General features: G+C 46.5%; 2 protein-coding genes across 2 annotated transcripts; one reads left to right on the plus strand and one right to left on the minus strand.

The window, feature by feature from the left end:
• Window positions 1-259: 259 nt before the first annotated feature.
• Window positions 260-27,041, plus strand: LOC105276895 (unconventional myosin-Ie). Its single transcript, XM_011334886.3, has 21 exons — window positions 260-597; window positions 5,269-5,394; window positions 5,471-5,560; window positions 6,170-6,264; window positions 6,347-6,524; window positions 6,617-6,779; window positions 6,870-6,977; window positions 7,123-7,251; window positions 7,498-7,694; window positions 7,955-8,122; window positions 22,123-22,293; window positions 22,404-22,570; window positions 23,128-23,341; window positions 23,801-24,031; window positions 24,177-24,461; window positions 24,628-24,783; window positions 24,865-25,004; window positions 25,086-25,237; window positions 25,313-25,669; window positions 25,842-26,189; window positions 26,316-27,041. Exons 1-21 carry the CDS (start codon window positions 595-597, stop codon window positions 26,390-26,392), a joined length of 3,555 nt encoding a protein of 1,184 aa, XP_011333188.1. The 5' UTR covers window positions 260-594; the 3' UTR covers window positions 26,393-27,041.
• On the minus strand, window positions 8,167-17,808 carry LOC105276894. The gene is made up of 3 exons (XM_011334884.3): window positions 17,473-17,808; window positions 10,581-10,790; window positions 8,167-9,572 (listed from the first exon to the last, which is right to left on the minus strand). Exons 2-3 carry the CDS (start codon window positions 10,787-10,789, stop codon window positions 8,861-8,863), a joined length of 921 nt encoding a protein of 306 aa, XP_011333186.1. The 5' UTR covers window position 10,790; window positions 17,473-17,808; the 3' UTR covers window positions 8,167-8,860.
• Window positions 27,042-27,203: the final 162 nt, after the last annotated feature.

Here is a 27,203-nt window from a genome sequence, read left to right on the forward strand (position 1 = left end):
AACGACCTTGAATGAATTAACGCAGCCTCTCGCATAGAAAACGCGTTGCGAGGGCTGCATCTGGCCCGTGAAGGGAAAGCGCCTGGTACGATCGACGTCCCGCTGGAACCTCCATCGCCGGAACCCGCAGAGCGTTCTTTGTGACGCGCCGGAGACATCTCGGGAGGGTGCTCAGACAAAAGACCGAACAAAAGGACGAAGAGGTCAAGGAAGAATCGAAAATAGCCAGGTTCCCTTCCGCTTCGGTGTGTCGCGTGATGCTCAACGCATCATCGCGTGCTCTGGCACGATGACGGCTGCCACAAAGGCAAGGCAGTAAAGTGCCCGCTCTTGGTACCGGTACTCCGTGACTCACCGCGGGCGTTCAGTGTACGGCCGACTGCGAAGCCGTCAACATCGAGTGGATGTATACTGCGTTTTTCGATTCACGCCTTGCTCGTGCGTTCCTCCCTCGAACGCGTAAAACAGCTGTCAGAGAGATTAGTGAACGTCCTCCTGCTGTTATGTGCGTTAAGTGTTGATGTGAGACGGAACCGGTCAAGTTGGCGATCATCCTTGGTAACGGCCGCTGTTGGGACATTCAACTTGGCTGATATGGTAATTAGAAATGCGTAATTAAGGAGAGAGATCGCGGAACGATAATTTTGTTGGTATATTTTCGGATGCTACTGTTTGCTTGCGGCAAAACGGATGTAACAGTGTGCGTCAATTGTTCGTCATGTGGAAGTTGAATTTGGATTGAGTTGACACACACACACACACACACACACACACACACAGAGACTGTGGTAGATCACTACGGGCAATACCGCGGCACAATAGTCACCGTGAAGTTGTGAAATTCCAATCGATTTTGAATACAAATGTTTTCTGCCTCGTATCTCCAAATTGACCTCGGAGTAAACTTTAAATTCAACCTAGATCGTAACGTGTCGCTTTGATTCTTGGATCGTGAATAATGAAGTTTCTTGTGGTTGAGTGACATCAGAAATATTATCCCGTCAGACGCAAAGAAAGAGAGGAAAAACAGAGAGAGAGAAAGAGGAAATTTTTACTTTTGATAAATATTTGATATTTATTACACCCAACGTTTAATTATGAGAAACAAATTTTACAAGTCGTTCATTTGAAATAAGGCTGACACTGTTGCAAGTCAAAAAATCGCGAAGGCCGATCATGCGGAGAGTGAAAAGCCGAACGCACAGCACGAGTGATCAATTGTAGGATTCATGTCTCGCATGATCTTCGTGGCGTGAATGCATCTCTTTGCGTCGCGCCTTTCCATGCCCCACGATCCACGAGCAGGAAGTGATTAATTTCCTCACGGCTCAAAGACAGGATTGAGACGCCCCGATGTACGTGATACCGGAAACACCTTCTTAAAGTAAGGACGATCAATTGTCTTCGCGAATTAAAACGCAGCCCCACGTTTGCGGAACAGTCTAGATCTCTGTGATGAAGACTGTTCAAGTTGGAGTGTCTTACTACAATTTAATATCCCTAAGACATGCGAGATTCCACAAATGACTGCGAGCGGTCGATTGATAGAGGATAATCAAGTCCGTTTTATTTCCCAGAAACATCAATTTCCGACTTTCAACAGCGTGAGTAATAAAGCTCCTTGCCTGTCAGATGACGTCAGAAATACCTCTCCGTCAGAGAGTCCCTAAACGTCCATGAAAGGAGAACCGAAAAAGAGTTCTCCCTTTCGACAATTAAGCGTTAACTCCACTAAATTTTCAGTTACGGGAGAGAACAATTTAATTTTAATTTATATCTCTAATTAACTTACTTTGTGCAAATTTTATTTAAATAAAAATCAAAGCGTTTTGTAAGAGATTGAAAGCATCGGAGCGACCAGTCTTCAGCAAAAGTGAAGACCTTGCAGGGTATACCGTTACTTGCATCAGTTTCGCTGTCGGAGAATTTATGAAGTGACAATTGGCATTCCGTCGATGCGAAGCATACTCCGATCGTTTCCTTGTAAATTTACAAACAGGATTACGGTATTGCCTCACGCGTACTCGCGTACGGCCGGTGAGTCATGCTTTCCACGACCAAGTCGGACTTTAGCAGGTTCGTTGAATTAGTTCCCGCCTTTTTCTTCTCATCCCCGCTCCACGTATCTCACTTTCAAATAAGATAAACGCCGTCTCGGCCAGAGGATCTTTCTCGCCTCGTAGGAGGCGATCTTTATTTGGCTCGAGCAATCAAAGCAACGATTGCTGTCCATGCAATCATTCTCGCCGCGTCTATCGCACGACACCAAGCTGTACAACTATGTTAGACCGATCATCATCATTCGCACAATTACACCTGAGTGTAGTATCCTGCAGATCAGGACCAATCTGGATCGAGACGATTTCGAGTAATCTTTAAACATTCTACGAGAAAGCGCACTCTCGAGAAAGCTTGGCCCATATCGCCGCATCAAGAGAGTTGCGCATTATTGACTCTTGCGACAATCGAGATATCTGCAGCAGTTGGACAAATATCCGGATATGCCCGCAACTGCTGGAAATGCGGTTCCTCCCAATCGCCCAATCGCCGTTTGACGACGATCCATTACGGTATTATCCGACAGTTTCATTCACGAGGTAAAATCTGCCAATTGCCGCTCTCTAATAGAGCCGGTCGCCTATTCTGGAAATTGGAGCGATTGCGGCACGATACGGTGCGGTCGTCATCGGTGCGTGTAATGATGTATCTTAAAGCTCTTCTCTCGATAAGGCGCGCGTATCGGAAACCTGTGGGAACACTTTTACAACTATTATTATACGTGCTGGGAATTTCACGGTGGTGCACATTGCGTACACGGCTCCGCGCAATGGGGTATCCTGTTAGGATTGGCGTTCACGTTGACTCCTGCGACGCTCCATCGCGCGAATAAATAAATGTTTACTTAAACCTCCGAGGATGCAATTACTCGCATTGCCGTTTGTCAACGTAGCGTCAAGTACATCCGGAAAAGTATCGGCCGCAACCGCTTGTGCCATGCAGACGTAATGTCCGCTGAAATGTTGTAGACAGATTAAGAATTAGTCACCGATTAGATTAGAATTGAAAGTACGACGAAGATATATATATATTTATTTATTTATCGAGGATCTAATGGAAGACCGATCTTCATTAAAAGATTAATATATCAGCCCCCAGATTTATCTTCTTTTACGTCGCAGTAATCACTAGAAAAAGAGTGGATGCAGAACGTTCGAACTGTATCTAAGATCGATCAGAAGGCCATTTCTCGGCTGGCAAAAGAGAGTAATAGATTATTATCGGGAAGACGCTTAGGCAATGTCAGCTTGTCCTTATCAGAGGCGTGCAAATACGGCTCTACAGCGACGATAACGCACGTCAGCGTGTCATTGCGTTCGCGTGCTCATAATCGCGGCATTGTTAATCGTTGCGAAGGATGCGTGCCAGAAGAAGGTCAAGAACACGCGCACCGCCTTCTCCGCGTGAGATCGCGAAACGCTCGTTGTCGGTGCAACTGCAAGTCGCCAGGAGTATCGAATGCAATCGTAATACCTGCACCCTGCATTTTCCCCGCCAACGTTGCGAGATAAACCTTCCCAGAAAATTCAAGGATGCATTGCTATCACCGGACGTCTCCACCCGCCATGAGTCACGGAATCATTGCTGCTGTTACTTAACAGCAGACTTAAAACATTCTTCTTTCATACTCCAGAAACTCTGTCAGGAGAAGAACTCTAGACCCTCATCGATACGAACTGCTGAGACATTTTGGACGAACTCCAGAATAAATGACTGTCTAGTGAAATTCAATAAAAAAAGACTGCTGCAATTTACGTTTGTTAAATTTTAGGAGTGAAGGTTTCATTGAACATGTTGTGAGAGTCGAATCCATTATTGGATATTATCGATAGCTTATACGCTTATCGATAACGAGATACTGCCTTATCACGTGGCTGACAATGAACGGTTTCCTGCGCGGAGACTAATACGCTTGAATGTTATTACGAATTAACAGAGTTGGCAAAGGGGGACACATCGATTGCCGACAACGTGACATTTTGGTCAAAACACAGAAAGTTGTTATTATTGAATGTTCTGACAGTGTTAAGAATCGAATAAAATAAAACTGCCAGTAATAACAATTCTCGAGCAGAAAATAAAAACGACAAATTGCATTTTGCACTTCTTTCGGGCACCCGTGACAATATTACGACGCGCTTTCTTGACAATCTAGCTGGCTACGGCGGAAAGATTGGCGTCTGTGACGGCATTAGCGATATCTCATTGACTGCCAGCGGAACTGCGGTGAACGCACAGACAGTTCCATCGTGTCGGCTGCGCCGGAAGTCGTGAAATCACGCTTCTGGTCTGGCCCGGCACGCGCGGGCCTCGGTACGAGAGCGAATATTGCTTGTGCGATCGATGGTACCGCGGTCAGTAGCCCCATCAATCACGATTAACCAATTTCAGGATAGCACCGTCGATCGAGAAACCGTCGACGCGAGCCAGTCGCCTTCGTAGTTGACAAAATCTGTCTGGCGTGGCAATTGAAAATGAAGCGATCAGAAGCAAAAGCAACAGCTGAAAGCATATCCATTCTTTCGTCTATCAATATTGCATATCGTCAACGTATGTGAATGCTACCTTTTCCTTAAGAGGCAGAAGCCGGCTTTGGCCGATTTCCCACGTAATTATTATGTCAAGTAATAAATATCGGTCGCCTAAAATGCAATTACGATAATATCACGTTACAACATCACGGAATGAACTGACTGACTGTCCACGTTGCATTACATCCGATGCACTCGATTCCTTCTCACACGGAATTCGTTGAAGGAGCGTCATCCGACCGGAAGTCTCACATGCACTGACTTTGATTTGCCTCGCATTCTTCGATCATGCTGCGTCACGTGCAGTCAAGAACACTCGCTTCTGTTCACCTTTCTGTTGAATTTATATACTTGGTACGATATCTTCACGATTTCTTCTTGAACTATCCAACCCTATAGAGGGGTGCGCTTTGCCTTAATGCGGACGTAAGAATTATGCCGGCTAAAAGAAGACCAGGAACGATCGATGAATCGACGATCCGTGAAATGTCGGGGCAAATAAGCAGTTCTGATGCTCACGGCTGAGACCGCGTAATTGGATTACTGCGGTGTGCGACGTTGACCGATTCCTCGCTTCGTTCACGATATAACGAGAGTTTGATGAGTTCGCGAGTGTGAGATTAACTACCGCGCCTGCAGTTAGTCGTCGAAAGTGATATTTATTTCGTTGGATTTCCAGGTGTACCACTGGCAGAGTCAAAATGTCAAGATCTCCGGGGTGGACGACATGGTCCTCCTCCCGAAAGTCAACGAGGATGCCATTATCGAGAACCTCAAGAAAAGATACATGGACGATTACATATTTGTATCCTTTTCCAAGTCTGAAAGATAATGCATGAATTTTTTAAAAATGTGTTGCGGTGCTCCTTAACGGTCATTAGACATGCATCGGACCCGTCCTGGTATCGGTCAACCCCTTCAAGCAGATGCCGTACTTCGGAGAGAAAGAAGTCGAGTTATATCAAGGCGCTGTGAGTATAAATTGTATATCATTTTTTTCCATTAAAATACAAATAGATGTGAGCTTTTTAAATTATTTTGCTTTGCCGCATTTATTATACTAGTACAACACAGGCGCGCGCTATTTTATTTTTCAATGTTAATAATGTTTTCGAATAATAATATTCATCTATTATTTATTATGTGCACAATTATCACACTCTACCAAATTGTTAACCTCCACGCGAAGATATTTAACACGGCTTTTTAAAGAATGGATTTGGCATATTGCCTAGAGTTCTCTGCTATTGAAAATACCGTAAACTCGGAAATGAAAAAGTTCTAGCCCTTAGAAATTTTTTCTTTTTCCGAGCAATTCTGAGTTGTTGTTATCATTATTTTTTATATTGCCTAGAGTTCTCTGCTATTAAAAATACCGTAAACTCGGAAATGAAAAAGTTCTAGCCCGTAGAAATTTTTTCTTTTTCCGAGCAGTTCTGAATTGTTGAAATCATTATTTTTTATATTGCCTAGAGTTCTCTGCTATTGAAAAAACCGTAAACTCGGAAATGAAAAAGTTCTAGCCCGTAGAAATTTTTTCTTTTATTACATGCAAATAAATTATCGTTATCACCTTCCAGGCACCATACGAAAATCCACCGCATATCTACGGACTGGCAGATGATATGTACAGGAATATGTTGATCGACAATGAGAGTCAGTGCGTGATCATCAGGTGAATGATACGTTCTTTTCAGAACTTCGTTTCATACATTTATTAAAAATGTACTTACGACGTTTTGACATTTATCTCGTAGTGGTGAATCCGGTGCCGGGAAGACAGTCGCCGCGAAATACATAATGTCCTACGTGGCGAGGGTGAGCGGCGGGGGCGAAAAGGTGCAGAAGGTGAAGGATGTCATCCTGGAATCGAATCCACTCTTGGAAGCCTTCGGTAATGCGAAGACCGTGAGAAACAACAACAGCAGTAGATTTGTACGTCGCAAGAATCCACGCATTCGAATTCACGTATTCCACCAGCTGCTTACATGGAACACAAATACTAAGAAGAACGCCTTTCCTTTCAGGGAAAATACGTTGAAATGCAGTTCGGGTCGGGCGGTCAACCGAACGGTGGTAAAATCTCGAATTTTCTCCTGGAAAAATCGAGAGTGACTTGTCACAATCCCGGCGAACGGAATTTCCATATATTTTATCAACTGGCGACTGGCGCTAATCAACAAATGCAATGTAAGCTTGATTAGGCGCAAATTCTGCCCGTTTATCAAAATTCACAGAGATAATAAAAGCAGATAATAAAAGAGGTTTAAAATTTTTTAGCGGAATTCGGATTGACAAATCTTGACTACTATCAATATTTGAGTTACGGCGGCAATCACAGAGTGGATGGCACAAACGATGCGCGCGACTTTCAGGAAACCCTTAAAGGTATGTGAGATGATTAAAACGCAGATAATATAATATTATATTGTCGTCGTACACCTCTCGCACACCTCATTTGGCAATTAAAAAAACAAGTGTTACTTATTTAATAATTATTATTTAATAATTATGTATTGCTTCATGTCTACAGCGTTGAGTGTCATGGGAATAAAGGACGCCGAGGTGATGAACATATTGAGATTGGTGGCTGGAATTCTGCATGTGGGAAATATACAGTTTGCCGAGAGCGGCAATTATTCGCAGATTGCCGATAAACAACGTGAGCCACTCTCTCTGTTAAGAATACCTTACGATTAATTACATGATTAATCTACAATCTATACAAGCTATACAATCTTTAGTTATCCTCATGTAAATTACGTGATTCATGTAGTTATTTACAGCTAACGTATCTAAACGCTCCGTCAATTGGTCGATCTAATAGATTAGTTTTAACAATATAATTTCTGCACATGTCCGTATTCCTGGCAGAATACTCTCTCCTAATCGTACGAATTCATTTCAGTTCTCGAGTTTCCTGCGTATCTCTTTGAAATTTCGGCGGAACAATTGGCGCACAAGCTGATCTCCAGAGAATTCGAGTCGAAATGGGGAAGCCAATCGGAAAGCGTGGACTTGACGTTGAACGTGGAACAAGCGCTTTATGCGAGGGACGCTTTGGCGAAAGATGTCTATGCCAGGCTTTTCGACTATTTGGTCAAGGTGGGGCAGAACGTTTATCCGAAACGATTAATTACAACGCTGCAGAAGAATCTATTTTATTTTGTTTTAATCTTATCTTATTTTAATTATCGCATTTCGTACTCGTCGAGATTAAACGTGGTGTATTGATCACTTCCCGAGAGTTGATTTGATCGTACTTGACAAAATACATTTGATATATTTATTTCAATTAAATTGTACAATATATTTTAAAAGAAATTATACATTTTTTCTTAGTCGAATAATTGACGAATTCACAGAAAGTTAATTCAGCCATGGAGACCAACACGGACGGATATGAGATCGGAATTTTGGACATATATGGCTTCGAGATCTTCGACAAGAATGGTTTCGAGCAGTTCTGCATCAATTTCGTGAACGAGAAACTACAGCAGATTTTCATCGAGCTCACGTTAAAGACGGAACAGGTAAGGTTCAGCTAACGTTATTCTTTTTGACGTTATTTTCAATATTTACTTGAACCTTTTTGTTAAAATTGATTCGCCAGAGAGTATAAATGACAAAAATAGTTTATCAATTTTTTTGTTTATTGTTGCGAGCTCTAATATATTATACTGTATTCTCTTAATTCTATATTAGTCGACTCACTCACTCATACGCTCTTTCTCTTTCTAACTCTCTATGCTACGTGTTACAATATATTAATTTGTATAAATAGCAACATGCATTTTTACTGTAAGCCGTTATCCGGCATAAATTAAGTTTAAGGCCGATACTAGAAGCAAAATTTAACGCTACGACATTAAACTCTCGCCAAGGCGAAAAATATTTCTCATGCAATCACAGTTGGTTCCTCACTGAGGTTTTCAAAGTTTCGCGACGCTTACAAGATCGAATAATTTGTCAATTTCGATTTATTAGCCATGAAAATCTGAATGATTATCAGCGCTAAGACACATGGTCTGAACAACAATTAACATTTAGACGGAAGAGATATTATACGTAGCCGATTTGAATAACGATCTCTCCTCTGGAGCTTTCTCATTGATCAACTTGCGCGCTTTTTGTCCTTCGCACTTTCGAGCGAGCGCGGAATGCGATGAAAAATTTACACGATCCTCACGATCGTCGCGCTCGAGCGTGTTTAAATCCGTGCTCGTCGAAAGTGCCAGTTTTGCCGATTTTTCACGCGCTGAAACCGTACTCTATTCCTCGCTGAAGCCATAGCCCGGTAGAATATCTGTCCTCCTGAGCGCATACCTCTGCACGGGGGTGGTCTGCGCCATCAGGATGCGGCCTCGGACCTTGCTGGGTGGCGCGGGTATCTGTTTGGGCAGCTCGCTGGACGTGACCATGGAGTTCTCCGTGGTCGACGGATCGTCCGTCCCGTAGGACGTCGCTTGATCGCTCACCCTGCCGACCATCTCGTTCCTCTGGAAGTCGACTCGACGATCGAACTTCTTCGGCGGTCGTGCCTTCTTGTCCCGTGCCTTCCAGTCGGTCTGCCTCTCGAAGGGCCGCGTTACTTTGAGATATCCCAGTGCACCCTCGCTCGGAGTCGCCGTGGGTGAGACAGTCGCCTTCCGGAACGACCCGCTGTGCCCTCGCACGTTCACGTAGACCTTGGGCCGGCCACTCTTCAGGTAGTACAGCTTCTCATCGAGGCTCTGCACCTTCGGTGGACTCAGCAGGACGCGCTTGTCATCGTCGAAAGTGTCCAAGCGGTAATTCGGGCTCAGTCCCATGTCCCGCACACCGACGATCGAGTGTGGGACTACTTCAGGATTGGGATAGCTGTCGTTCGGCATCAGCTGTTCGGTCTGCTGTTGTTGCTGCTGTTTCAGCATCGCACGCACCAGGCCTTGCAGATTCGCGGCGTCCATCTCGTCCGTGCTTTGCAGCTCGATCTCGAGGAGTCTGTAGGTGGAGTAGAGAGAGATTTAGCTGTGATCGTTTGCTGGCGACGATAATCTGATATTAGTGGTAACGTGGAGATTTTATTAGTGGTAACAACTGCGATTGCTTTCTGAACGCAACCGTTATTCGATTTTCACGACATTTACAGGTGCCATTGTTCACGGCTGCTTTCCGTCTCCTTGAACATTTGTGTTGTTAAACCGCGGCGATCAGGCGACCGCACGAAAGAAAGATCGAAACAATCGGTTTATCCAGCCTTAATCGCGCTTAATATTCCGCTTTCGGAATTGCCGGTTGTCCGGTATCGAAGATACGAATTATGGTCACGTAAATCCACCGTCATTGAAATTGCGCGAGTAATTGCCCGGTCGGTTCTCACGTTTCTCGTGCGCCGCAACCGAAGTGTGGCTTTTCATTCGCACTAATTGGGCCACTTTCCGACAATGGGAAGGAAGACCGTTCGAGATAGGATTTTCCGCTTCTGTCGGAGCGATCTCAAATCACGACGTAGTCCAAGTAAATAATCGTTTCATAATCGCAGTGAGTCAGACGAGAGAGTTTCCTCCGTGGAAGAGTTGTTAACTGGGGTAGAATAATACCGTAGTGAACGTCCAAGCGATTCTCTTTGATCATTCGTTAATATTAATATTTCATAAAAAGATGAGTTCTTTTTAATAAAACGTCACACATATTAATTCAACATCATACTAGATTAAATGCTCCAATTTTCTTAATCCTCTATATTCCCCCAAGAGATCAATGACGCGGCGTATTGCGTCACGTTGTGTGTATGTAGACTGTGTGATCGGGCAATAACGATCGAGCCACACTCCCGGATCATCGATCATTTCAAACGAACCCTAAACCTGAACGCGGGCGAAAGTGAATCACGAGGACGGCGGCCGGATAATAAATATAAATATCAGAGAATCGGTGCACGATGCAAAAAAGAAAGAAAAAGAAACGATGCGGAAGAGACCACTCGAACAAATATCGGCAAATCGATACCTGTAGTCCTCGGTATCCGGCTTCTCCACGTTGGTGTCCCTTGACGCTCCATGTAAGGACTTGCCCTCGAGGGCTTTGCGCGCAGACAGCTCCTGATCCTGGCGAATGTGATTAGGCGACGAGGGTGGCCTTGGCAGGACCATCGCCGACGTGGCCAGCTCGAACAGGACGAGCAGCACGATGGCGCAGACGTTGATTCCCCGCGACATCCTGCAAAGAGAGACCTGTCCGATCAGACATCATCACGGTAACTTGATCAGAGACGCTTGGTCTATTTGCCGCAACATGTATCATTGGCTCCGAGCTCTTACAAGCGCATCGATCCGAATCGTTGCTATTAATCGGCGCCCGGCTCGCAATTAAAGTCGATTGCTCTGTGATCAAGGAGAAATTGAAGAAAACGTTCGGATCATCCAATCGGCGATTGGTCAACACGCTTACGTAAGGAACGATGTGTGCGTGCGACTCGGATTGAAATCGTCCAGCTGGAAAGGATCGGTAACACGGCGATTAGCCTTCATTGCGAAGGCAACAACGACGGAACGGTGTGGCCACAATTACGTTGGTGCGGCCAACCGGTTACGCGAACCATCGCGTACCTCCGACTTCAGCTTAGGATATTTGGGGCACTTGGGGGGGCCAAGATCGTTTTCACGAGGCGTTCCTTCGGCACCAAAAAGTCGCGGTAGGAAACACGATGAAAATAACGGAACGATGTTGCCGTACAGTCGACCACGCCGTGTAACGAGCACGTTCCGTAATAAACGCGGTGAAAGTTCCTCGCGCGCGCGCGTGCATGCGAACGCTTTGCCTGCCGATCGGTTCTCGGCCGGGAACAAAATCGTACAATTTTCTCTTGTTTTCCTTACGTAAGGCACGCGCGTGCACGAGGAATGCGATCAAAGATACGCCGCAACGAGCACGGTCCCACGATTTTCTCGCGTTTTCTTGGAGCCGCGTTGTTGAGAACGAAGCGGGACGCGGTCTCCAGAAGGCAGACTTCTCCAGAACAAGCGGACGAAAGGCGTAGGAAGAAACGACGGAAATGTGATCGACCCGTTACACTTTTGCCGCTCGCCAGTTCGCACGTTCCTAATAGCAGAGCGATTTCCGGAGAACGCCTTACGCGTAAGTGACGCTCGATCGGAAGATCGAGACGTTTGGAAACGGAGATCGTCCTCTATTTCCCTGTCCCGATGGAAACGTGTCAATGATACTTTCTGTCTTTCTGCAATAGCTGATATAACTAGCTGATATAACGCGAACGAATGAGGTGATCGTCATTTCTGTAAATTCCGCAGCACTTTGGTCGTGATAAATGTCAACGGGCACAACGACACGTTCCACTAAGCATCCAGCTCTCCGCTTTGATGGTGCAATAATCGAACGGAATCGAGGGATCGAATAACGCACTCACCTTGCGCCGAGAGTGCGAGACACAAGGTTGCACGTCATAAAGAACTTCGCGCTACGCGTTGTTATTTAACGACGGTTTAATTATTCATCGATATCAGTCGCATTGCGTTCGTATTTAATTGCCATATCACCGTTCCAGCCAGTGTTCCGACTTGAATTCGCTGTCGACGCGTCGCCCGATCGCTCGTCGACGATTATTTCCGCTCTGGATTCCCGACAAAAAGCGATTTTGCGTGTCGTGCATCACGCACCAGCGGTTCTCCCGACGAATTTCTAGTGGGAGACGAAAATATATAATACATATATATACGAGATAGGAGAAAGTAGTGAACAAAATCGCAAAAAAATTCCCGACGATTCTCCGCGAGAATGGAAAAAGGCTGTAATGATCATTCGTCCGGCACGAATACTTTCGCGGCCGAGAAGAAAAGAGCGTTTTTAATCGCGCTTTAGGAACGTTTTTTATTACCTAATTATCGAGGAACAATAAAACGAACTACTGACAAATAAATTCAAGGATTCTGTGAATAAACAAATTTCCGAAGAACCGAAAGAGAGAAAGCGCTCTTCATCATTATAAATCACAATAGATCCCTTTTGCCTTTTTCTTCGACAGCCTTTATCCTCACGGAGGAACGAACACACGTATGGGTACGTGGCCGGCGAACCTGTTGAAGGAAGAAATCATATTTCAAGTAGGACAAATCTCTTGGAGCAAGCTCAAGGAGCAACGACCTACATTGCTGTAATAATGTTAAGTAATTCGATCGCGCGATAACGGGCTACCGCACGAGAAAGTTGCATCCTGGAGTATACATACGTGCACGGCGACATTAACAGAAAAGTAACGTATTCCACAAGGAGGACGACGCGGAGGATACCATCAAACCGGTTCCACGTGAAATAGATGTGTTTACGCGATAGACATATTCCTGCACGAGCGGTAAAACAACACGCGATAAAACAACGGGCAACAGGAGCCTCGCAGGAGCCACCGCTGGGTCCTCTGATCTCTCGCGTTACCGTTCTCTCTCTCTCTTGCGGGAGAGATACATGGGGAGACCTCCTGAGCACGAGGAGGTCCCCCTTTCTTTCCTGAACCTGGCACGGGCGTGATCTCGACTCGCGTCATCGTGGGTGCGGCCCACCGCGTTGCTCACCAGGTGAACAGGTTCTCTTAAAAAGCGCAAGTGCAATCGCGAACGGTGCCCTGGTGAACGCGCGTTCTGTCTGGCTCGGTCTGAACACGCGAGCGTGCGACTGGAGCTACACGTGGAGCCGATCTGTCAAGCGGTATCAACGGACCTCGGTATTCTCATCGTCGGCGATTCTAAGCTGAGCAAGCTAGGACAAGTTGGATAATCTCAACTTGATTTTCTCGTGATAGCGTTGCGCTCATGCTCGTGCGATGCTTCGCGTGTCTGCCTCGCAGACGTGCGCGTTTTCCCAGGCTGGCGATTTTTCTCCCTTTCGCCGTGACGCAATTTGTCAAAAGGTGATTTCGCAGTCACGTTTTCTTTCGGCGCGTTATTAGGTACTTGTCGCTGAATTACAGTAGCGCGATGTTAATTAGCCAGTTACATGGAACCTTTCAATATCGACGTCGGAATTACCCGATTGCCTCCACGTAATTGAAGTCTGCCAAGTCTTCATTTGCCGGGATAGTCCCGCGCACCGTGGACGCCTGATTGCACCCCGCGTGAATGTTTATCGTTGTTTCATTTCCTGCGTCTCATCCCCCGCGAGAACTCGCGGAATAACTATCCGAGTGAATAGCCTTAATCCCTGAGAAAGTCGTGGGCCTCTTCAATCAAGTTGCTTCCCTGCGGTCGGTGAGAATGATTGAAATCGCGCGGTTTGCGTCGATCGCTGGAGTTTCCCTTAATGCTTCCCTTAATCGTCACTAACGAGCGCTTCTCTGGAACTACCTCGCGAAGGAACGACAGATATAAATCTCCTCTTTATGCTGCGCTATACTTGCGGAGACTGCTGATTTCAATGGGAGAGGAACTTGCAAATTTCAAGCATCGCGCAAGTAGAATAATGGATTCGCGTGCTGCGCTATATATCGCTAAAGATCGTAGGCGAGCTTCGACTTCGCTCGAGACTTTGCCGGTTCTGATGGAGAACGTTGAAGCAGATTTATTGCTTATTGTCCATTGTGGCACTTTCAATTCCCGCCGATGATGCATGTGTCTCTCGCGACCGAGTTTCCTCGCGTCATCCTCCGAGATTCTCGTGTTCGGAATAAACGCAACGGAAGCAAAGCATAAAAACAGACGCACGAAGTGACATTACCAGACGATTCGTCGTCCGGTAGGCGCAGTCGTCGTGGCTACTTATAGAAGCCGGTCGTGTGCCACGCGCGAGCATCGCGATCTATAGATCGCGTCGTGCGCCGCATGTAGATTCCATGAGCGAATGAAGACGAAACGCGCAGAAGTAGGACGCCGGGAGAATTTATTGTCGCAGCTTCCGCGACGGCTCTCGTGAATGCTATCGCATACGTATGACGACTGGAACGAATAACTCTCGCACGTAACGGAGATTCATAAATCGATCGACGCGGTCATATCCGTGCGCGAACTTACTTCGCGAAACGGGTCGTCGAGAGAGACTTGACGGTTTATTACGGTGTAACGAAACAATGTATTACGGTGTAACAGTCGAGATAACATATTATATTGTTTCGTATTCCGTTTGTAAATTTGCCGTGCCGGCATAAAATGACGCTATCTCGTTGCAAGCACTACTCATCGCTGCTCGAGAGTAATCGCTCGTGAAATTCCGCTGGGAATAATAACTCGCCGTATATCGGCTGTTGCGTCGGCGTAATTTCTCTAATTAGCCGGTGTATTGTTCCGCGCGCGATGGGACCTTTATTAAGCCGCCGCCGTAATGTGTATCGGCCGATCGCATTAAAACGCCTGCGCAGGAGCCTGTGCAACAAAGGAGGCCTACTCGTGAACCGATAAAGGAATCGAGTCGCGGGGAACGTACACGCGCGTGCCGATTTCACCATTAATTAGTATTCATGATCGCGCGTGGACGGATTGCGGATGGACGACCAATGGACAGTCGAAAGTCTTTTCCCTTTGTTGGTTGACGGTGTTGGTCTACCTTTTCATGAGCGACTTTTCATGAGGAATCCGATCTCCGTGGGACCTCATCTTGCGTGCCAAACGGCAAACTCGCAAGAGGATCGTCCACAGGGAGAACCCGATCGCGTGAAGAAGATCCCCAATTATCTCGCGTATCGCGTCGCATCAGATCGCGTAGCGGGTTAACAAAGACCGGCGATGGTCAACGGCGGGTACCGGGCGCGATCGGGACTTAGAAAGTCCCGGGAAAACGTTGCATGCGAACTGGTCGCTCTCCCACGCCACACTTACGCCGGGCACTTGCCGCTCTTACGTAAATACTCGCGCGCGCGGATCCCGCGATCGAGGGGTGCGGTGCGGAGGCTCCCTCCTCCCCGCATTATCTCATTCGCCGTCGAGATCGTCGATCGGCCCGGCGAAGGAAGGCGGGGTAAGGCGGAGGCCCGCAATTGAATTCATGCCCGAACGAAAGTGAGAGAGCGTGGTCAAGGCCCGGCAGTCGCCCCGGGATATCGTTCGAGCTACGTTTCCCGCAGCTGACTCGAGAATCTATGAGGCGCGATTTCTGCCCGCTCGAGGCACTCTCCTTCTCTCTCTTCTCTTTTTTCTTGTTTTTTTAGATTAATTATTTATAGAGACTCTGGAGCGCTGCGGCGACACAAAGGCAAGACACCCCGTTGTCGCTTCCCTCGCTCTACTCGCGCGTTATGGAATCACGAAGAATTTCGCAATGATGGAGACGGATAGGCGGATAGCACTCACGACTCGCGTACGACACGGAAGCTAATAATCAGCGGCTATTATTTGGCACGGCGCTATCCGCGAAATGACGTTTTGCGACCGGCCGGTTGAAAGATAAAAGCGTTTACGTGCTGTTTGCTGATAGAAAAAGAAAATGAGGAGTGCAACTAGAGCGCCGCGCCTTTTCTAGTTCCGCTCGCCGCGGAGGAAATGATTTCCCGGCTGAAACGTGCCAGTCATCAGGCCGTTTAGATATAATAGATCGATCGCGATCGTCTCCCCGTGATAATACCGCGGAACGAATGAATGCGGTGCATTTAATCGGTCTCTTACGCAACGGCGTTTTCCGCGCTCTTTGCACGCGAATCAAAAGTCGCCTCGCGTTCTTTTTTTTTCTTCTTGAAAAATGAAGGTGTAACATTCCTGTTGGAAAGAAGAAAAAAATTCGAGAAGCGAGTTCGATGATGAAATCTCGTTTATTGATAAAGCGATGTCTATTAATGGTAATGAAGAGAAGCGATCGAGAGTATGATTAAGAAACATCAAGCAATCGTGGCATCGTGTACGCTCGCAAACTCACGCGAGCAGTATCCGTGCGTTGAAAATAACGTTTACGAGCTCGTTTAATTACGACTTTGAAGCAGTAACTCGATTCGGGCTGCGCGGCCGCGATGGAATTTCCCAACGCGGAGCAATTAAGAATCATTAAAGAATATCGGCGGCCCGAACGAGCCATATGATCTGGCGCAAACTGCGAAGTACAGCATCCGTACAGTATGAGCGTTGACCTAAGCAACGCTAAACTTCATCACGCGGTTCGAGTTGGCGCCGAACTTGCCTCTGGCAAACCTTGCCTCGCAGACTCTTTCCTTCCTTTCGCATCTCCGAAAACAGATTCGAAATGCTCGTGAAGGATACCTTATCGTATTTCCATCGAGAACGAGCGAAATTGAATATTTCCAACCGCATTTCTAACGGTTCGCAACCACCGCAGACGCGATTACGTCTGAACCGCGTGCCATCCATCTCGCGGTCAATTCATCGCGCCTTAAAGAGCCCGAAAATGCCTGGACGCGAGATCGGCCGCACTCGTGGCATGCAATTCAAGTCACGAGCGATACCGGTATTTCGAGTGTTACGATAAAATTTGAATGCTTCGTGTCCACGTTGCGTGTCACCATTGTCCACGATTAATCCTCTTTGCGTTTTTCCCCGCGCCGCGCTATTTAAACCGATCGTCGAGCGAAAGTGTCGTCGCGAGATTTACGAAACGATTCACGGATGCTCGTGCTGAATGCGCGAATAATTTTAACGCTTGGAATCCCCGCGTATATGTGCCAGGCCCGAGTGAAACTTGGAGTTCCGATTTAATTGACTTCATTGAAAGTCCAGGTTCTTGCCCGCTCGCACAATCGCAGAACTGTTTCCTTTACTCGCGTAGCAAATCGCGCAAAGGCATTTCAGGAGAGCGACACGCAACTGAGCGCATTCTCAGTCCTTGAACAGGAAAATGCCAACTTTGTTGGTAACGCCAGCGCTCTCGATTTTATTAACGGCGACAGTGATGTTCGATATCGAGCCCGTTAATTAAACGCACTCTCTTAACGCAGCATGGCATATGTTAAGGGACCTACCTAAGGGACTCACGGTAGGACAATGGACATGCGATCTCCCCGGATCCGGCACTTATTGTAGGTGCAGCTCGCGGTCGTTCTTGGTCGCCCTTCTCTGTTCCGGCGCGTTACAGTCCGCAGTCCTCGCTGGCTCCTCTTCCGCTTCTCTTCAGCTTCCTGGAGGAATCAGGATCACTTGGACGTTCCGTTGCTCAATGCGCGATCCATCCGTCGCGTGCGCGCGGATCGCGCTGATCGATACCGTCCGCGACGAGGATCAACGATCGAGACACGATCGCGGTTCCGTGTATACTGCGCCCACGGATCGAGTGAAGGTAATGAAATAGCTAAGTGAAGCGATCGTCCTATCTCTCTTTCTCTCTTGCGCGCGCTCGCTCCGCTCGCTCTTCCCACGTGCGGCTGCCACCACTCTTTGCGGAAACCTCTTTCGAGGTTCTCTATTGGCCGGGTGTTCCTCGTTGGCGACTTTCAACCCCACGGTGCACGTGGCTCCGGGAAGTGCATTTGTCAAAAAACAAGTATTTCGCAACAGGGTTTTCAATGACAATTGATCAGTGATAGAGTTGGTCTAGCCGCAGCGCTAGTATCTCGCAATATCTCCGGAACAAAAGAGTTTGCTCGTACGAGTACGAGGACCAGCGCGCGTGCAACTGTAAGAATCAATTAAAGGGGTGTACGTATAACGATGTATTTGTTAATCGAGCTGGTTTCCGTTCAGGTCTTGCGAGCGCGAGCTTGTGCAAATTAATTTCGTCTCGCGCGCAGTTGATACAACAATGGCCGCAGATTTCGCGATAGAGCCTAACACCGTAACAACGGCAATGAGCACTAAACTCCGTGCGGATTATTATCAAGGCGACATCTCTTCTGTGTTCCTGATGCGCGCCCCGATAAGGATACAGTTAGCTTCAGATTCTGGAAAGACGACATGTAGAACGCGAGATCAAAGAACGGCACGCGATTGTTATTACACCTTCGTTACAACATCTGAACCTCATCTCCTTTATTTCTTTTCGCAATAATTTCGACGTGGCCTCAACGATTTTATTCAAGCACCCTATGATAAAGCAGCGTTCTCCATCGGGACGAGCAGAGTTTTCTCTTTTGCAAAATTTTCTCAGATTTAATCCAAAACTAAGCGATATACATCATTTAGATAGAATCTACGCGTCTCGACAAGCTAATTTTCGACGGACGAATGGAGACCACGAAAATAGCTCCCGTCGCGTCTTTCTTCAACGATACCGGAAGTACACCGGTGAGGAGCGAAGCGGCTTGTCCAAGAATGGCCAGCTGACATTTGGCATGTAACTGTCGCGCAAATCCGGCGATCTCCCGTGAAATCGAGATGCGGCTTCCCTCTCTGATTTTCACCAGCTATTAACCCAGAATACACACACCAATCTTCTCCATTATCTGCGTTTTTTATGCCCCTCCGCCCGCGCCGAACTCCGGCGATTCCGGCAACAATGAGGCGCGGTTTCCCACGAGAGGCATTTGTTGCCTCATGATCCAATTAGTTTGCGATCTCTTTCTTCAGCTCATTAACGTCGCTTCGGAACAAGCTCGGTCTTGTAAAAGTGTAGAAGTTGAAGGGTGCCTGGAATGTGAATTAATTGAAGAGAGATAGACGTGCGAATCAATCCGTACAATAAAAAGCACAAGGTTCAGTGACTGATTTCGTTTTATTTGTTTCGCTAATTAACAATCTCGGTTTTATCGATCAGAGTACACAGGAAGCAGGGTGCTCTTTGTTCCTCCAATTTCACCCCTGAGGTCGACGATCGATGATCGATTAATGATCGCGAGACCTAGATGCATCCTAGATAAGTCACGCGTCCCTGCGTTCGAACACGCCATTGTCCACACGCGTGTTCGCTAAATGAGACGCATGTGTTAATTGTCGCGCCGTCCGTGGGTCCATGTTCCACTAACGGAATCCACTCTGAGAAAATTGCCGGAAACCCCTGTGTGCGCGCCGGGCGTTTCCGTTTACCGGCGAGGTGTACGTGCTGCATTCACGTGTTCACGGTGATGCATTCGCCTTTGGTGTACGTACACTCGACGGGGACTGACACCGACAATTCACGTCGTCGCGGACGCATTCCGCCAAGCCATGCGGAAATCAGAACGCGTATCCGTTGGGCGTCCTTAAACAGGCCCGTCATATTGTCTAAGCGAGTCTCGGAGATGGAATTGGGTGAAAAGTTCCACGGCTGAAAGAGAGATGGAGAGAGAGAAAGAGGAAGAAACATGATGAAAGGAATTCTACGAGGTGTGGGCACCTGAAGCGGATGCGAGGAAGAGAGGACTGATCGCCTGGCGATCCAGCGAACGAGGGTGTAATTCAGGATTGCATTCTTTGTTCTCCGTAGCGTCGTTTGCTCGCCACTCGCGCATCATCTGGTACCATTTCGCCGTCAGCTCGATGCTCAGCGTTTGCTCGAAGCAGCGATCTCAGCATGAGTCGTTCATCGAACGGAGCAGATGGGAGGACGTGAAAGAGACGCGCGGAATAATAGATCATCATACAACCCTATGCGAGTGCGATAATAGGTACCTGCGCGCGGCCGTAAACATCACCGAAACACCATTACCGGTTTTACTGCGTGCGTTTATGCGATTAGCACGCGCACGACGAAATAATCGCATGTAATCAGCGAATTGTGACTCTACTTTGCTTAACGCGTGTCTGCGCGATGAAAAACCGACGGGACGCATGACTGCACGCGTTCTCGCGGCGTCTTCTTCGCGCCTGCAAGTTCCGCCGTCATGTCGGAAGAGAGAAGCTATCTCGAGAGAGAAGCTAGTCCCGGCGAGCACAAGAAATATCAAATGTGATAAAATCGCTCCTGCATCTTTTTCGTAGCGCCGGTGCAACGTTGTTTCAACACGATGTGGCTGCATAAATAACATTGCGTAATAATTCAATTCGCATGGGGTAAGGCCCACTGAGACTAGTTTGCTGGAGGATGGCCCGAGGGTGAAACAATAATGGCCCCATGAAGTGAAAGCACCTGCTGCGAGGAGAGGAAGCTGAAGAAACGTGCACGCGCCAAATTTGGCACGCATTAATTATCCGCCTGGCGAGCCGTTTATTTGTGAATCACGCTATAAGCGACACTTAAGCCTCATTTCATTCATCTCCATCCACGGAGGACACTGACAACCGACAATTGCCCGGAAGTCGTGCTTCTAGAAAATGTGCATCACAAAAAAGAAATTCGATAATGCGGATGCACTTGGTTCTCCTTGACGGAGAACGATGATCATGCCTGAGTCGCGATAGATCGCGGACGAGGCAAACGACCATGACGCATTGTACGGCACCAGTCCCCCGAGGAAGGAACGGTGCGGCGGCGGAAACGGTGCCCGAAGCACGGGCATTGTTGCACAGGGTCCACCAGAAGGAGGCCAGCCTCATGAAAAAGAGTCGTTAACTCGAGTAAAAGCCACAACGAAAAAAATCGTGCCACTTTCGGCCGGCGTGTCGTCGAGAGAGCCCACGGGCCGCAACTAGACCGAGTGAAAAACCTGACCGTGAATCGCCTCGCGAGAGATTAGCAGCTCCGAGATTGCCCGACTGAAAGTAAATCGCTCGCTTTCCAGGCGGAGTCGTTTCTCTCTTGTATTATCGATCTGCAGCATCGCGTCGCGTAAAAGACAGACGGACCGTCACGCGACGAGATCAGAGGAAGCGACTATCGGGTAGATCGTATTTCCCCGTTCTGTCCAAGTATTTCCCTGCGAGCGTTCTGTCCAAGTTCGTTTGCGATAATTATGCGAATAATTATGCAAAATATTGTCGGGGAGGTATTACGAAACGAGCAATCAGGATGGAAAGGGCTGAAACGGTGGCGGCGACGGCGGCGGCAGCGGTGATGGTGGTGGTGGTGGTGGCGACCGGTTTTCGAGCCACAACCGCAAACTGCACCTTCTCAGCGAGCTGAAATGGAAAGCGATTTTAAAAGCGCCTGGCAATCGCGTTATTACTACGCCTTTCCCTTCTATCGCCTCGAGTGAGCGAGATATAAATCGCTTGTACGTGAGCGCAATATACACGGTGTGTACCGGCGTAATCGAGCCCGTATTTCCGTGACGTTTCGCGCGTAAGCGAATCTCCCAATCCGCATCTGTCCACGAAAGTCGGGTCGATGACGCAAAGATCACCCGCACGATGATGCACGTCCAGTTTTTCGCGTCCCCTGACATTTTCTTATTAATTGCCAAACGGACAGTTGCGAGTAAATTAAACCGCTACTTCACAAGCGAATAAATAAATCACTGTCGCAGCAAATGTCGATAAATAGTCATTTGTCATCCTCCACTGTTCTCTCTAACTGCGCCAGGCGAGTTTTGTGGAAGACATTAACATAATTCTTGAATTGAAAAATATCCCGTCTGACTAGGATTCCTTTCCTATCAAATATGAAAAAATCAAAAGAGAATGCAGCAAGAAAAGAGGAGGTCGTCTTGGATACACGGTACATTATTGTTACCTTCGGATATGGCAAATTTTCTAGCATCAGATTAATGATACCTACTTACATCTGTACAAGTTACTTGATTGATTGCCGTGATTAATTGGCTGTAATGGATATGTAGACTCGCAAGAATCGAGAACAACAATCGCGTTCTTGCTGGTTTCAGGAGGAGTATGTTTCCGAGAACATCAGATGGACGCCGATAGATTACTTTAACAATGCCGTGGTTGTGGAGCTTCTCGAGGGCAAGAGGCCACCTGGTCTCTTCTTGGTGCTCGACGACGTGTGCGCGACGCTGCACGGCGGAAGCACAGGTGCCGACTTCGACTTGAAGAAGGTATTCAAAAAGGCATATAGCGACCGCAATTCGTGCGAGATATGAATTTACTAGTTGCGAATTGAGGCAAATAAGAGAGTTATCCATTTATCGCGTCATGTCGATCGCAGAAACTCGCGGGAACGGCCAAGCAGCACGTCCACTTCCAGGACACCGGGGACGGTTTCGCAATTCTTCATTACGCCGGCATGGTGTCTTATTCCGTGGACGGATTCTGCGATAAGAACCGGGACGTTCTCTTCTTGGATCTGATCGAGCTGATGCAGACGAGCACGAAGTAAGTGCGACTCCGAGACGGAGCCGCTGGCCTACTTGATGATCATCCATTCACGATGACAGATCATCCCAAAAGCGAGTCCACAGCTGGACGACTGCCATTCGTGCCGTTCCAGGTTCTTTCCGATAAATATCGCCAATCGCCCAAGACCATTACGGCTGTTACATAAATAGTCCCTCGATAATTCAACATAATCATCGCGCGATTTCAACTACCGATCAATTGCGCGCGTATATTTACGTAAGGACCGTGCGCGCGCGAAAGACCTCGCGGAGGTTGCGCAAGAACGATAACCAGGAGTCACGGATTACCTGGTGTTTTGGTCACATTATTATGCTAACAAGAACGCCGTTTGACCTCCTTAATACCTACGTGTCATATCGCGCATCGTGATGTTCAGCGATTCCTTTAGCTTCACAGTGCTATCGTTCGCTCCTTTTTCCGAGACTATCGGTACCTGATACGTCGATAGCACTGTTGGAGCTAAGTGTTTCTTATACTTCATTTGTATATTTTATATTTGTGATGTAAGAAAGGCACACGTGTGTATTTCTCAGTTCCTTGGTCCGTGAGCTTTACCCGCGGGAAAAGGACGCCGGTAAGACGAAGACTCTCAAATCCAGGCCAACCACCGCGGGCAGCAAAATCAGAAATCAAGCCAGCCGTTTGGTCGGTCAACTGATGAAGTGCACGCCGCATTACATCCGGTGCATCAAGCCGAACGAGACGAAGAAGCCGCGCGACTGGGACCAGATGAGAGTTAAGCATCAGGTAGGACAGTCGCTGCTCGTTCACTGTTCATATTTATTACTGGTATTTGGAAATTCAGTATTATCATACGTTTCCAATTAAAATTATCGCGTGAATAATATCTGTTAGCTTCGGGCAGTTGCTGCAACGCGATTAAATCATAGATGTTATCGTGGGTTTGGTTTTTTCTCTGCTTCCAACATCCAATGCTGAAAATCTTTCTCAGTTGGAATCGGAAAGGCATTTTAGTAAAATTATACTGCGAACGTTATATTCCACGGTCAATCATACAAGCAAATAAATTGCCGGCAAGTATTCCGGTTTCCAACACCGGAATCGATATTCGATTTTGTTATAATATGTTTGAAAGGCTTATTGAAAGGATTGGATCTAGATTAGACATGATTGATATATACATATATACATGCGTGGATTAACAAGTGATAGTAACACGGTTTTTTCCGATGAAAAATTCTCCAGGTAGAATATCTAGGTCTAAAAGAAAATATCAGAGTGCGCAGGGCTGGCTTTGCCTACAGGAGGCCGTTCGCCAAGTTTCTACACAGATACGCGATTCTCACGAAAGAAACGTGGCCTCGTTGGCCCGGCGATGAGAAACAGGGCGTGGAGTGGATATTGGGAAGTATACACATCGACAAATCGCAATATCAGCTTGGCAAATCGAAGCTCTTTATCAAGGCGCCCGAAACTGTAAGTTCCCTTCACTCTGACACGTGTTTCTATTATTTTTTGTACAGTAAGAAATATAAAATGATAATATATCTCTAAAACGATAATATATCTCTGGATCGGTTGAGTTTCGTCAGATGAATTAACTGAACGATGTGTGATCTAGCTCTTCATGCTGGAGGAAGCACGCGACCGGAAATACAACATGTACGCGCGAGTCATCCAGAAAGCCTTCAAAAAGTACTTCGCCCGGAAGCGGCAGGCACAGCAGAAACAGGAGGCCGCCAATCTGCTCTTCGCTCGTAAGGAACGAAGACGGGCGAGCATGAATAGAAACTTTGTGGGTGATTATATAGGATTGGAAGGCAAGCCGCAAACAATGAGTCTAATTGGAAGACGGGAAAAAGTGTTCTTTGCCGAGGTTGTGAGGAAGTACGACAGAAGATTCAAGGTAAAAATTCAACGGTTCCTCGTCAGATTTAAATGGCTTCGTCAAACTTAAATGGTGGCTTAAATATTTTGTAATTTATGCACGTTATGCATATCGCGATAATATTAATATTAACATCGATTTATAGTTTAAATACAATTTTATAGTAATGATTTACGTATGATAGATGTCCAGAAGGGACCTCATCCTCACCGGGAAGTGTCTTTACCTAATCGGTCGGGAGCAAGTGAAGAAAGGTGCGGAAAAGGGTAAATCCATCCAAGTTATTAAGAGAAAGCTTCCGTTTAATCAGATCAGCCACGTATCGCTGAGCACGCTACAAGTAATTATCATTATATAATTTTACATATGCACCGTACATACTAAGCCGATAAACAATTTAACGATATTTCTTTTTATTCAGGATAACTTCATAATTATCCACGCGAGAGAGGACTACGGCAGCTTGTTGGAATCGGTGTTCAAAACGGAGTTCTTATCTGTTCTCAGCAAAAAATACCTAGAAGACACTGGTCATATTTTGATCATCAAATTCAGCAACGAGTAAGAGTGTTTTTCCCATTGCATTATTAGCGCAACGTACATAATGCATTCTACTGACTTAAATGTCTCCTCTCCTTTCAGCTTGGAGTTCAAAGTGAAAAAGGAGGGTTGGGGCGGTGGCGGAGTGAGGCATGTAAAGTTCACGCAACTAGATTACGGCGATAAGGAAATCCTGAAACCATTCGGCAAAATTCTCAACGTCAGCATCGGACCGGGTCTGCCGAGCACGATGAGTAAGTTCAGGTTTGATCTTTAGACAATACTGTTGTATTTAAATGAGTACTAATTTCTAATCATTTCCATTTCAGAGCCTAATTTGGAGCCACGATCGACGTCACTCGTTCATTCGCACAGCAACGTCTCCAAACGGACTCCAACTCGTCAAGCGCCGCAACTGTGTGATTTAAGTTTACTCGATAATTATTACTCTAGTGCAGTTCCTCCTGCAGGAACTCCTTCTCGTCCGGTGGCAACTGCGAGGACTATAGCTCCTACAGCGCGAGCGGCTTCGAACGGTAGACCAAACATTCCATCAAATCGCCCGAATGTTCAACCTATGCAACAGCAAAGGGACATGAATAACAAGACACACTATCCCAACAAGTTGCAAAATCAACCGATCCCTATGATGGGCATGTTCATGAATCCCAATGGCGGGCCACGTGGTGAGTTTTAACAACTTTGATCTAAAGACATTGTCGAATAAATGGAACAACGTGAAAGAATACATTATGTTCTCAATTAGTCCATATTATAAGAAACCGTTTTGGATAGGAACAACTTTTGATGATTTATCCTAATTTACTTGACTAACGTGTTTTTTTTATTAACTTAAAGGTTTAATCAAATTTCCTCCACCACCCACGGAGCCGCCACCACAGGAGCCTGCAGGATTCAGGCTGCCCCCCCTTAACGGCGAGCGCAACGGCAAAGCTGCTAGTCACAGTCTCAATAAAGGCATGCAAACTTCTCAGGAGTGGAATGTTAAACAAAATAGCAACGTAATGAGCCACGCGAGAAGACAAGGTGATAATCCCGCGTACGCGGTAGCCAACAAGAGGGTACCTCCTCAGAAACCGGCGCCACCAAGTTTACCAAAGGTCAGAGCCTTGTACGATTACGAGCCACAGGATCTCGACGAGCTAGGTCTCAAGGAAGGCGACGTACTCGAAGTACTCAAAGAACGTGAGTCATTGCAATCTTTCTGCGAAAGAAACGAAACGATGATACATCTATCGACATGCGAGAACATTTTTAATAACGACAGGCTCTTGTGCACTGCGTAATAATCAATTAACATTGCCATTTCAGACGAGGGTGGTTGGTGGCACGGAAGACTGAAAGGGAAAACCGGTCTTTTCCCTTCAAACTACGTAGAAAAAATATGAGGTCCGTAACTGATGCAGTCATCGAAAAGTCCTACCGAGTCACATGGAACGTCGAAAGAAACTAGTAACGAGTACGCCGTGCTTGTTACGTGTAGTTTTCATACTCCATGAGCAATACGTATCATTGTGTGCGTGCGCAAGTCTTTTAGTTAAATACAGCAAGAAGCTTACGCATGCCAAAGTCACGAAAGAACTTGTAATTGAAAGAAAACGTAATAATGCGTTCTGCGTTTTCCATCTTATCTAACGAAAATTAAGCGAAGAGTCTAGTAATAGCGATTGTTCAAATGTATTACTTCCAAAGAGACATATTTTGCCGCATAATTCGGTGCTTAGCTAATCTTATTGTTAGTATCCGACAAAGTATTCCATTACGAGATTCTAAGAGAAATATGTCGATAAGATATGTCGCTCTTATTAATTAATAATTACTAATTAGTTAGCATATAATAGATTTGTAATTCGTTACGTTTTCGTGTAATATACAGGCGCGATCGATATTTATATACTTAAAAAAGTGTCACAACTACAAATAAGTAAGTGACAAGCAGTCATTTATATCATATAAATGTAACGATATGTGTACATAGCGTCACCATAAAGTATATACTAATAAAATCATATCTCAATCACGTCTCTGTCAATTGTATAAAGCTAGTTTAATTAATTTTTCGTGTCCTCTGTCCCAACCACGTTGACCTCGATATTTCGTCGTAAGTTTTATACGACTTACGCAACTGTATGAAGCGCGACAGAAGAGCCAAGATTAGTTCTGTCTATACAGATACATGCGTTATTCTGCAATAATAAT

Source organism: Ooceraea biroi, chromosome 3 (genome assembly GCF_003672135.1).
Source record: "Ooceraea biroi isolate clonal line C1 chromosome 3, Obir_v5.4, whole genome shotgun sequence".
Taxonomy (NCBI): Eukaryota; Metazoa; Arthropoda; class Insecta; order Hymenoptera; family Formicidae; genus Ooceraea; species Ooceraea biroi.